General features: G+C 41.3%; 1 protein-coding gene across 1 annotated transcript; it reads left to right on the top strand.

The window, feature by feature from the left end:
* The first annotated feature begins 660 nt into the window (after positions 1–660).
* On the top strand, positions 661–4,291 carry LOC111611559 (otolin-1-A-like). Its single transcript, XM_023348457.1, has 5 exons — positions 661–741; positions 820–891; positions 966–996; positions 1,993–2,237; positions 3,309–4,291. Exons 1-5 carry the CDS (start codon positions 727–729, stop codon positions 3,606–3,608), a joined length of 663 nt encoding a protein of 220 aa, XP_023204225.1. The 5' UTR covers positions 661–726; the 3' UTR covers positions 3,609–4,291.
* The last annotated feature ends 9,028 nt before the right edge of the window (positions 4,292–13,319 follow it).

Consider the following 13,319-nt stretch of genomic DNA (forward strand, 5'->3'; position numbering starts at 1 on the left):
ACGTCTCCTGGTGTACTGGCCTGTCTCCTGGTAGCGCCTCCAGCCTCTGGACACTACGCTGACAGACACAGCAAACCTTCTTGCCATAGCTCGCATTGATGTGCCATCCTGGATGAGCTGCACTACCTGAGCCACTTGTGTGGGTTGTGGAGTCCGTCTCATGCTACCACGAGTGTGAAAGCACCACCAACATTCAAAACTGACCAAAACTGCCAGACAGCATAGGTACTGAGAAGTGGTCTGTGGTCCCAACTGCAGAACCACTCCTTTATTGAGTGTGTCTTGCTAATTGCCAATAATTTCCACCTGTTGTCTATTCCATTTGCACAACAGCAGGTGAAATTGATTGTCAATCAGTGTTGCTTCCTAAGTGGACAGTTTGATTTCACAGAAGTTTGATTTACTTGGAGTTATATTGTGTTGTTTAAGTGTTCCCTTTATTTTTTTGAGCAGTGTATTTTAAAAGGTAACTCCAGTCACTGGTAGTTCTTCTGATGCTTCATAAAAGTCACTTTAAACTGTAGGAATGGTATCATGAAACGTTTTAGTTTTCAAGCCAACACCATACCTGTCCCAAACCTTGCTGGAGTTTTTCTTTCAATTTTGTGGGTGTGTTAAGAATTACTTAAACAAATTTCGTAACTTATCAGCAGTAGGTGGACTTTGTCTGCTAAACACAGAAGCCTGGAAGAGTGTGTCAATGTGTGTGTAGTTCTCAGTTCGACAATGAACGCCATCAAGGTAATGGTTTGTTGATTTTCTGTATTACATATTTTATCATTTGTGTTTTACTCAGTTTCTGGTTGCTGCTTGTTGCAGATTCTTTGCTTTTTAATTACTGTCTCAGAGCTGAGTGTAATCAGCATGGCTGCTGAGGTTCCATTGAAACGGGTGAGTGACCTGTTGCTTTGTCCTGATCTCTGGAGGTTCTAAAACATAACCTGCTTCTTTCTGTCTCTCCATAGAATTCCCATCAGACAGCAGACAACCAACAGGGTAGGAAGTTTGCGATTGGGTTGCATATGAGATTGTTCTCAGCCAAGTAGAGATATTTTTTCTATTGTAGGAAAATGTTAAGTGGAGCACCAGGTGCAGTCAATAGTTTACGTATGTCATAATATACAATAGTTCAGATAATATCGGTCTGCAGAATCTGCGAGCTGCTTGGACCTCACAGACAAGAACTCAACATTTTAACTTAGTGTTTTTTTATGGTGATCCAGCATGTTGAGCTCATAAATGACAGGACCTACTTTTCTGTTGATGAAAGGATCCTTTTGCCATTTGGCCAAGTGACTGCTTTCAGTAGTTGGAAAAAGTAAAACACTTTTTGTCCTTCCTTAAATGTCCTCCTGCTAGCTGTTTCATCATAGTTCTGCTTCTGGCATTTCTTGTGATTGCAGGATTTTGCTTGTAGTAGCAGCATTTTTTGTTTGCATTCGTTTGTTTTGTTTGTGTGCTTTGGAGTTCGCATCATACATATGTTTGTTGCTCATTGGCACATGGCAGCCATTATACAAAACACCAAATGTCTTTTCTTTGTATTATTTTAAAACAAACTTCGTTGAAGTTTTTATTTAGCTCATGGTCTGACTTAGTTTTCTCTCTACTATCCACTTGGCACCACATTTTGACAGGGTGTTATTGTTCCTGTCATTGCTCAAACTCGGTTGCGGAACTATTCTTCAGACAACTTAACTTAGTGTTCAAACAAAGTAGAAGGCGTAGATAATGATGGATGGAAGAAAGGAGTGTAAATCCAGGCAGGGCAGACCACCATACAGCACAGGCCTAACACTAAAAGCAGCAAACTTTGCACAAAACTGCTATATCATAGAAAAATTATGAATGTACTTGTTGTATGTTTCCCTCACACTGCTAGTAAAGATATAAGTCTGAGTTATTTAAAATTATAAAATTTCTTGAATTGAACTGAGTTTTAACCTCTAACTGTCTAATACTAACACATCTACTATTGTTTCTGTGGTGCAGGGGGAGCTGTTGTTTTTTTCGCTGCACACCAGGGCTTGCTGAAAGATCTCCCATTCAACCCAGTCATTTTCAATCAGGTGTTGGTGAACCAAGGCTCTGGTTATGACAATAACACGGGTGTCTTCACTGCTCCTCTTGATGGGATCTACCAGTTTGTGTTTGCTGCTCAGCTCTGCCGTGGTAACCATAACAACATCTGGGCCTTTATGGTCAATGGAGTTGAAAAGATGATATGTCATGCTCAGGTATGTAACTCACTTTAATTAAAAAAACCCCTCAGTCTCACTTGAGTTTAGGTAATAGCTAGCTCATAACTCGTGCTCAGACGTATCCCTGCAGCTTCTGCTCAGTGTGTCACGTCACCACCACAAACTTCAATGTGTTTTTTTGGAATTATTAAACACAAAGTAGGGCATAAATTTGAAGCGGGAAAAATGAAACATTGTTTTCAAAATAATTTGCAAATAAAAATTGTAATTAGCATTTTTATTGAGCCATTTTAGGCTACATTTCTACCAGACTTACACATACACAGACTGAAATTGTGGCCCATTATTCTTTGCAAAATAGCTCAAGGTGAATCATAGTGGATGACGAGTGTCTGTGAAAACAAATGTGAAGTTTAATTAGAGATTCTCAGTTAGATTTCACATGTAACTGAGAAAGTCTAAACCTAAAGTTGGATTTAGGTTTAGACTATACCTGGGACATTGTAATGGTTGAGTAATCTTTGATCCAAATCATTGTGTTGTGGCTCTGCCAGCTGTCCGTTTACTTTGGTTGGGTGAACAAAGTCCTGCCTGAGATCAATACGCCATTTTTCTAACAAATACTACTTTGAATCTGTAGTGCACTGCAGATATTTAGTAGCCGCACAGGCACACCAACTAGAAGGAAACAAACACACACTTGCATTCTATTGGTTGTGAGGTTGCCAGGCAATGGTACTTTTTTGTTTTGAGTGCGAACAGAATATGATTTGCAAGCGAGCAGAGATGTTTGGAGATTTGATCTGAGCAGAGAGAAGTTTTAAGTGTGACAAGAAAGATTTGAGAAAGCACAACGAAAGACAGCAGAAGTTTTGAGGACAAGCATTACAAGTTTCGAGAAGAAAGACATTAAGTACTGCTTTCAAAATAAGTGTAAGCACAGGTATTTAAAGCTTTGAGAACAAAAGATACAAAGTCCTGCATTCAGACAGAAAGTGTGCTCTCGACTTATGGCAGAAGAATTTCCCCATAGTTCAGAAGTTTTTTAAAAAAAGTCTGGAAACAATTGTTTCCGCTGGGACTGAAAACACCATGTTTTACTTTTAGGTGACTGGCGGCGACACAACCCTCAACACTTGTTATTTCATTGAGGAAATGAAGAAAGGTGTTCAGATCTGGATAACACAAGTTCAAGGCAGCTGTGCCTGGTCAAGCGCCACCTCAAAAACAATCACTTTCTCTGGTGTCCTGTTGGTTAGCCGGGGTACCTCCATGCTGGGAGGCAAGTATGGCTCCTGCCCACTACCCAACTTGAGCTACAGACAACAGTCCAGCTCTGCAGAAAAGACTATCAGCTTTTCCTGTGTCATCATCACCTTTCAAATGATCTTGTTCCTGCTAAATTAATCATGGCAGCCAGATTACTGCAGTTCTAAACTTCAGCTTTCATTTGTGAGCACTGTTAAGGAAAAATGATTATTTTTAGTGCTTAATACAGTTAATCTTACGACATGTGTAAAAGGTATATTCAGCACTCTTATTTGGAACAGTTTTCTGTTGAGCAGATGAGCAGGCATTCAGACAAACAGGGGCCATAATGCAGATCACTCAATGGCGTCTCCCTGCTGTGAGGCCAGGCCATAGGAGGCCATAAAATTAGCATTTTCCTTGGGAGACAGAGACTTTAGATTTCACAGGTATCTGTGAGATTGTATCTCAGGTCGTTCTGTACTCAGAATGACCGCGGGAGCCACGGGGGGTCAGGGCCAGCGATCCGCTCTTTTGTCTCGTCAGAAGACAGATGGTCCTTTGATCTTTGCTGTAAATTAGGGGAGTTCCAAGTTTCTCTGAGTGCTTAAGGGAGTTTCCAGTTGGTCAACAGGAGGAACGCCTTGAGTGCATAAATTAAATAGAGAAACACCTCTTTAGTATAAGATTTTGTGTCAGGAGAGAAAATGCAGAGAGCGGCCACCATTTTGCCTTTTTGCATCGGCTCTCTCCAAAGACGCGTCTTTGCCTTTTGTTTGTCTTTGTTTTGTGTTTGTCTGTCTTCCCCTTGTCTGTCTTTATTTTTATGAGAAAAATGCATATCTCTGTTCCTCTGCAGTTTTGTTGTTGATTGCTTTGTATGAGATTAAACTCTGTGATCTGTGACGTCAACGCGCTTTGTTGTTGTTTTTGCTTTAGCAGCACGCCGCCACTCGCTGAGGATCCCGGGAAAATTAAAGAGGAAAGAGCCAAACGTTTTGTCCAAAGTTAACGTTAAATTATCCTCTTTTTTTACAGCACCATCTTTTCTTTCTCTCATAAAGGATCTATATCTAGACACTACACTTCCATAGAAAACTATTTTTCTTTAACATACTCAAATGTTACATATTCCCACAGAAAGATAATCCAAGTAAATGCGAAAAGCAGTTTCCAAATTAAGATTACACTCATCAAGAGAAATCGCTTCAAACCAGTAGGTGGAAACACAACTAACTCACATTTCCTTTTTGGCAACATTTTAAATATTTTCTCAAAGTTTGCATTATAATTGGATAAAAACATTGCTGCTGATGTTTAAGATTCATAGCTAGTTACTGCAACTTTATTTCAATACTTACATCCAGGTCACACTAAGCATACATGTTGGATACGCATGACTGTTAAAAAAGTATAATGTAGAAATTTTTGTAGAAATTCATTTAGTTCAGAGTCCATGTCAGAATGATACTCAGATGGGATTTTTTATTGTCATCTGATAAATTTACTCACCTCCACAATGTTTTCAAGGTGAGCATGTCTTTACGTGTGCACAAAGTAGTCAGATGTGTGAATTGTAATCCATCAAAAGGATGGATGAGCTGCACATTTTCCCATCACTGTTTAAAACACCAGCCAAACACAGAACATATTCAGTTAATGTGACCCCTTGCTTTGCTATTCCATTCTGAAGGTTTTTACTTAGACATTTTTTGTGCATCGACCCACCAGTGGATTGGAAAGTTCACTTATCTTTAATGCTTTAAGTAAATATAGTTTTCCCAGGAGACCATTGACATACATAAAGGTTATATGCTGCTTATGTTTCAGAAAAAAATAAGATCGGTTAACAAGAAAACATGATTATTTTGGTCTGCTTTCACTGCCATTTTGAGAGTGACAAAATGTTCTGCTACTCCAAATGATTAAATCACCAGTGCATAAACTGATATATAAATTCATAAATTTTCAAAGGGCCATTCACTGTATTTTCAGTCAGAATTTAATAAAACATTACTTATAAGGATGTATTGCATCACATTTTAGTATTGCTGTATAGTAGTTTTAATTGGTCTTTTCCTCTGTAGTTTTAGTTGTGTGTTGATAGTTTTGTGTTTTGGGTTAGGGTTAGTTAATTGTGAAGTTAATTTCATTTTGTTAATAAACTCTTGTATGTCTGAAATAAGTTGTCAGTGTTTTTCCTATACATGTGTAGCATTCAGGTGTTCAAAATAATACCAGTGACTTGGTCTATTATTTTAAAACCTAGGTCTGTCATAAATAATACTGAGACTGAACTCTTTGTCTATATAATTGTGAGAGACACCGAATTTATTTGTTTATTTATTTATTATAATGTTCGTGTGTATTACAGTTCACAGGTACCCCACCCAATTTGTTTTGTTTATTATAATAAGTTCATTCATCTTTCATTGTAGCTTGATAACTTAGTAACTGATATTTCCTTTATGTCATTGAATGCGACGGTTTTTGATGTGTGTTCCTGGAATTTTGGGGTGCAGTGCTCGGTTTACGTTCTTCTGAGGAGAGTTAGGCACCGAGTATGTCAAGCTGTATTTTTGTATAAGGGTAAATAAAATCTTCTTTTTAATTCGCAAAGACAACTCCGAATGTCATCTGTGTCTGAGCCGAGCAACATATAGTGGCGAGCCAGCCAGGAGAGATGTTTTAAAAGGATTTTCGGCGAAACAAAACGGAGATTTTTTAGAACCGTTGGCAGGTAACGGTAGCGTTGTTCGCCGCTCAAGTAAAACTCTCTCCGACCATCGGACCTGAGATCTAAAAGATTTAAGAAGAGTTTTCATCCAAGGGGTATGAGAACATTTTTATGAGTTTCCACAATGGAACTGGAATCTCTGCTAGATGAAGTCACAGCCGCGCTTTGTCAGTTAAGCCATAGAGAGGAGAGAGAAGAAGAAGAAGAGATAAGATGGAGGAAAGGAATACTTGATGTTACTGTACTGCTGAGCGAGTTATGAATAAAAGCTGTTGAGGATTCTTTGTCTACTTGAGCTTCTACCTCGTCCTAGCTTCCAAACATAACAATTGGCGACGATGACGTCTGTACCCATGCCTGCACAGTTCCTGCCCTGCAGTGGAGAACCTATGGTTCCGTTTTCCACGTGGCGGAAGATGTTCGAGAACTACTTAACGGCTATTCATGCTACTGGAAATTCCTGGTCTGATGCTAGACGCCGTGCTCTACTAATTCATGCACTGGGCTTCGAGGGACAATGTTTATTTTACACCTTGCCTAACGTCAGTACTTCATATTGTTGAGGAAAAATGATTATATTTAGTGCTTAATCTTAAAAGGTATATGGAACACTCTTATTTTGAACAGGTTGGTGTTAAGCATTTAAAACTAAACCAGATGGGTAAGCATTCAGAGACACAGGAACCAAATGCAGATCAAGGGAAATCTCTCAATGGGACCTCCCGCTGTGCGGTCAGACCACACGAAGCCATAAAATTAGCATTTCTGTAGGCCAGAAGCACTGGAGACAGAGAGAGAGAGACATCTGGTCTGTTCACAGCAGATAAAAGCCTGTAAGAAACCAACATCTGGGAGGGTGTGAAATTTAATGCAACATAGACGATTGAAACCGCTAACATTTAATTTCTAAGTATTAATACCATGTTTTTACTGAAGATTGTATTATCTCATTTTGCAACGACTAAATGATGAATGTATTTGAAAACTGTATTATCTGTGACTATATCAGAAGCAAATGGAAAGTGTTTAAATGAAAATGTTTTGTTTACTATTAGAAAATTGTTCAGGAATTATACCTCATTTTGTTCTGTTGATTTTATGTGTTATTTTGGCAGGACTCAATCTTTTGGGGTGCTGACTGTAGAGAAGCAAAACTGGGGTTTGTAAAGATAACCTTTCCTTAAAACCAAAATTACTAGATGTAAGTCTCTGAGAATTTATGTAAGGAGAGATAATGGGAGACACTTCGGATTTCACAGGTATCTGTGAAATTTTATCTTTTGTTTTCTGTGCCCGGGAGGGCCGCGGAACTACAGGCCAGCGATCTGCTCTTTTGTTTTGCCAGAAAACAGATGGCCCTTTGATCTTTGCCGTAGATTAAGGGGAGTTCCAAGTTTCTCTGAGTGCCTAAGGGAGTTTCCAGTTGGTCAACTAGAGGAACGCCTTGAGTGCATATATTAAACAGAAAAATACCCCCTTAGTATAAAATTTGGTGTCAGCACTAAATTTTCACAAAGTTGCCACTATTTTGCTTTTTTGCAGCAGCTCTCTCCAAAGACGCGTCTTTGCCTTTTCTTTGTTTTTTTTCTCTTTCTCTATTTTTCTTCTCTCAAGGTAAAGAATGCATATCTCTGTTCCTCTGCAGCTTTGTTGATTGATTCATGCGTTGCTTTGTATGAAATTAAACTCTGTGATTCTGTGACGTCAACACGCAGTGTTGTGGTTTCCTTGTCGCTGCACGTCGCTCACTGAGAGCGTCACTAGCTGAGAACGCCACTCGCTGAGGACTCGGGAGTTTAAGGAAGTAAGAGCCAAACGTTTTGTAACATTAAATTATCTTTCCTTAACAATATAATGAGGCAATGACGGCGTTGGAACTACAGTTTGCACCGAAGGTGAACGTTGTTGTGGCAAGACACCAATTCCGACAGAGAATGCAGATGGCGGATGAGACTGTGCCTCAATACATGGCTGCTTTACGTGAGTTGGCTATCACATGTGCTTATGGAACCATGGAAGATGAGATGCTACGGGATCAGCTTATTGAGAAGGCTTATGCACCGGAGGTGAGAAACAGACTTTTATTGGAATTTTCACTTATGTTGGACACCGCTATCACGCTGGCGTGTCAAGTGGAACATGCTCTTCAGTCATCCAAACTCCTCAGTGGAGCTACTGCTGTTCACACGGTTGCCCAGCGCGGACTTACTCAACTCAAGGATAGGAACCGGAAAGCCATTTCTAAAAATAGCCACACACGCACTTCGCAGCAGACAGCGCGAGCTTGTTATCGCTGTGGATCGACAAATCACCTGGCGAATGCACGAGATTGCCCTGCAGCCGCAGCAAAATGCAACAGCTGTGGTAAGACTGGACACTTTTCTAAAGTTTGCCGCTCTGCTAAACAAGTTAGAGAAGTAATGCCTGAAGTGGTTGTGCTCATGTTAACCGCAAAAGAAGTTAACTCTACTGACAGACTGCTTTGCAAAGTGAACATTAAAGCTGCGTCAGGGGAGTCTACTGATTGTGAATTACTGATTGATACAGGATCATCAGTTTCTATCATACCAGAGACTCTGTACAACAGACATTTTCCTGAGAGTGATCTAACTGCACCTCATGTGAAATTAGTCACTTATTTGAAAGAGGACATTCCTGTAATAGGATGTTTGGAAGCCACAGTTACCCTTGACAACCACACTGCTCCTGCTTCTTTGTATGTGGTTAAAGGAGGATCTGCATTACTCGGCATGGACCTAATAAAAGCACTGAAATGGACATTTAGCCATGATTCAATCCATGTCCCACCTCCTGAACGTGCTTCTTCTGCTGCACCTGTGTTGCTAACAAAAACAGACTCTGCTTCTATTGGCTGTGTTGCTGGGTTTGTGCACAAAGTTAAAGTACATGAGGATGCAGTTCCAGTTCAGCAAAAACTCAGACGACTTCCATTTGCAGTACGAGAAGCTGTGTCACAGGAAATGGATCTACTTCTGAAGGAGGGCATTATCGAACACATTGATGCTTCTCCCTGGATTTCTCCTATTGTGGTCACAACAAGAAAGGAAGGCAGACCAAGACTATGTGTTGACTTAAGAGAACCTAATAAAGCTATTGTTGCAGACAGTCATCCTTTGCCCCACATGGATGAGCTTTTAAGTGAGCTCAGGGGTGCCTATGTTTTCTCCACCATAGATCTGGCATCTGCATACCACCAACTTCTACTACATGAGAACAGTCGGGACCTCACGGCTTTCATTACACACAAAGGACTTTTCCGCTACTGCCGTGTCCCCTACGGGTTGGCCTCTGCTCCATCTGCATTCCAAAAAATGATGTAAACTGTGCTTAAAGGGCTACCTGGTGTGCACAATTACTTGGATGATGTAATTGATGCAGGATCTTCAATACAGGAACATGACAGACGACTGCGTGCTGTGCTCCAGCGTCTTACGGATGCAGATCAGACACTCAACATGCAAAAATGTACATTTAGACAGTCCAGCCTAAGATTTCTTGGCCACATCATTTCCAAAGATGGCATCCTTCCTGATCCAGACCATAGTGCAGCTGTCCGTGATGCCCCACCACCACATGATCTACCATCTCTGCGCTCCTTCCTGGGTTTAATCTCCTGGTACAGTAAATTCCTTCCTAATTTTGCCACAGTAGTGGAACCAATGCGTACTGGCTGTACTGAGAGACACTGTTGACTCTGGTTTCATATGGACTGAAGGGGCTGATCAAAGCTTTAAGGAATTAAAAGAGCTTTTACTGAACAGTCCTGTTCTGGCTCTTTTTGACCCATCTCTCCCAACCATTGTCACTACAGACGCTTCAGATTACGGACTGGGTGGTGTGTTGACCCAAATACACCCAGATAATACTGAACGAACTGTTGCATTTGCATCTCGAACTCTGACCTCTACAGAACAAAAATACTCTACAGTGGAAAAGGAGGCTCTTGCTTGTGTGTGGGCCGTGGAAAAATGGAGGTCTTATCTCTGGGGCCGACGTTTCACACTAAGAACTGATCAACAGGCACTGACAACACTACTCGCTACCAAAGGCATTGGGCGTGCTGGAATGAGAGTTGCACGCTGGTCTGCACGTTTGCTATGCTTCACCTACGATTTGGAATACAGGCCTGGATCACAAAACCAGGCTGCAGACTGTCACGATTGCCACTCCCTATGGACTCTACTCCTGTAGATGAACCTGACATGGTTGCATCCATTGTGTCAGCTCTGTCTGTCACTGAGTTCACTTCTGCTTCCTCTCAATGCCATGAACTCACACTCCTCCATGGCCAAATAGAGAAGGGCTGGCCAAAGTGCAGGAAGGATGTGGACCCTGTCTTAATACCATACTTCCACATCAGGAATGAACTTTCTGCATCTCAGAATCTGGTCATGAGAGGTGAACATCGATACATCGTTCCTGTTGCTTTACGTGCTACTGTCATTCATCTGGCACATGAAACTCATCAAGGTGTTGTTCCCACTAAACAGAGACTCTGTGACCTCTACTGGTGGCCTCAGATGGACAAAATGGTTCAGTCTGTTATTTCTTCATGTATGACCTGCCAAATGAACGACAAATCTGCTCAAACTGCTCCTGCTCCTCTCCAACCCATTGAACTGCCGAACAGACCGTGGGAGAAAGTGGCTCTGGACATCGTGGGTCCCTTTGAAACTGCTGCTTCTTCATGTAGATTTGCTATAACATTAGTGGACTATTACAGTAAATGGCCAGAGGTGGCATTTTCTCACACTGTAACTACTGATGTTGTTCTCACATTTCTACGCTCTATTTTCAGCAGAGAGGGGAACCCCGACTACATAGTCACTGATAATGGGCCGCAGTTTCTTTCCAGCTCTTTTGCAGATTTTCTCAGAGAAAGGGGAATATCTCATCTGCGTACAAGTGTGTACCATCCACAGTGCAATGGTGCTGTTGCACACATGCAGAAAGATTGGAAAACTACAGTGACTGATTTCCTACAAAACTACAGAGCAACGCCACATAACACAACTGGAGTATCTCCATCAGAACTACTGCACAACAGGAAGATGAAAACAAAAGTGAACATCTTTCCAAGTTCAGACAAAAGCAGAAAATGCACTACAGTCCAAGAAACAGTTAGACAAAAACAAGAGAAGTCTAAACAGTATACTGACAAGTGCCGTGGAGCAAAGACACCAACATTCAAACCTGGAGACATGGTGAGGGTAAAAAGACCTGATCATGTTCGCAAAGGCTCATCAAGATTTACTTCACTGCTGTCTGTTGAAAAACAGATTGGAGGAAGTACTTATGTACTCAGTGACAATAAAAGGTGGAATGCTGCCAGACTTTCACGCTATTCTGCAGGTATTCCACGTGAAACAACAAAACCAGAAAAGCATGACCCTGTGGTTCAGAGGAAAAGTGCTAGAACTTCTGCTCGACCTATGTGGTTCAAGGACTTTCAACCAGGTTAAACAAAAGATGAATAAATGCATAAATGATTGTGTGTTACATGTTTAGGGTTCAGGTGAACTAATTCTCATGGTACAAACTGGTTACAAACACCTGGATTTTATGTTTACAATAGTTAAATTTGGTAATTATTTTCCATAGTAACTTCAAGTGTTAGAGTTTAAAAAGTACAGGGTTGCTGCTTATATTTGTTTGGTTGTGTGTACTTAAGTAATTACCTACTTTGATTACAGCTAAAGTTATATTTGTGACATACAAACGGTTAAATGAGGTTGATGTTCAGTCTTATACTAAATGGGTACATGCAATCTTTTCAAGTAAGGGGGGAATGTTGTGTCTACCACTAGGTGGTGTACTAGAATAGGATAGAGAGGAGAGAGAAGATGAAGAAGAGATAAGATGGAGGAAAGGAATACTTGATCTTACTGTACTGCTGAGCGAGTTATGAATAAAAGCTGTTAAGGGTTCTTTGTCTACTTGAGCTTCTACCTCGTCCTAGCTTCCAAACATAACAGAGGTCAGTTATCAACTGAAATGCTTTGCTACAGAGGAAGAACCGACGAAAGACAGTACCAGACGCCAGCTGATGAGGGTTGTAGAAAATAAGCTGGACAAGTTGAAAGCAGCTACACTCCAAATGACGCTGTGTAGTTTGTAAACGAACTTTTATGGGCTCTGGGCCGACCGGAAGCTAAAGAGGAGCGTCGTGGAATTCTCCGCTCGTTCGATACAAGTAGCAAATATGAAGAGCTGCAAGGGGAGATCAAGGCCATAGCAGAAAAACTCAGACTAACGGAAGCCGCTGCCGGCCGGCTTCGGGCTGAGCTCATCAGCCAAAGTACCGGAGGTGACCATTCGCCGTGAGTTTCGCATCTGTGGTCAAATAGGAGGTAGCGGGCAGCGTGATCGGCTGTCCTACACCAGCCTGCTGCACCAGATAGAAAATGGACTCCGGAAAGGCCACAGTGAGCCAGAAGTTATGGAAGCGGTGATAAGAGCAATCAACCCTGGTCTCAAGCTGCGTGATATGCTGGAAATAAAGACTGATTTGACGCTCCCACAGCTAAAGACAATATTAAAAGGACATTACAGAGAAGATGACACATCTGACTTGTACCAAAAACTGGTGAATATTTCCCAGGACCCAAAAGAGTCAGCTCAAGACTTCTTATTCAGGGCCATTGAGCTTAAAGACAGGCTTTTATATGCATCCAAGAACGAAGAAGCGGAAGACTACAGCGTGGACCTGGTGAAAAGGAAGTTTTTAAGATCAGTGGGTACAGGACTGCGAAATGATCATATCAAATTTCAGATCAAGACACTTCTTGACGACCCAGATGTAACTGATGAGACACTGATTGAGAAATTTAATGAAGCTGCAAATCTCGAGACAGAGCGGCTAAACAAACTAAAGAGAAACAACCCAAAAACAACAAGGATTAACGAGCTGCTCACTGAAGATGAACCACGCAGCAGATCTCAGACCAAGGATGACAAGACGACAGCTCCTGCTCTACCTGAAATGCACACCTTAGTGAGCGAACTGAGAAACGAGGTTGCAGAGGTAAAACAGATGTTCATCGCTTCCCTGAACACCAGTAAATGGCATGCTGCAAAGAGGACATCGGACCTGCCAGAGCAACGGGAAAGGA

The sequence above is a fragment of the Xiphophorus maculatus genome, chromosome 16 (assembly GCF_002775205.1).
Source record: "Xiphophorus maculatus strain JP 163 A chromosome 16, X_maculatus-5.0-male, whole genome shotgun sequence".
Classification (NCBI taxonomy): Eukaryota; Metazoa; Chordata; class Actinopteri; order Cyprinodontiformes; family Poeciliidae; genus Xiphophorus; species Xiphophorus maculatus.

What these genes read in the sequence shown, in the direction of transcription:
- LOC111611559 (XM_023348457.1), top strand. An exon ending in CTGAGGTTCCATTGAAACGG is followed by an intron (nt 892 to 965) that starts GTGAGTGACCTG and finishes GTCTCTCCATAG; the next exon opens with AATTCCCATCAGACAGCAGA. An exon ending in GACAGCAGACAACCAACAGG is followed by an intron (nt 997 to 1,992) that starts GTAGGAAGTTTG and finishes TCTGTGGTGCAG; the next exon opens with GGGGAGCTGTTGTTTTTTTC.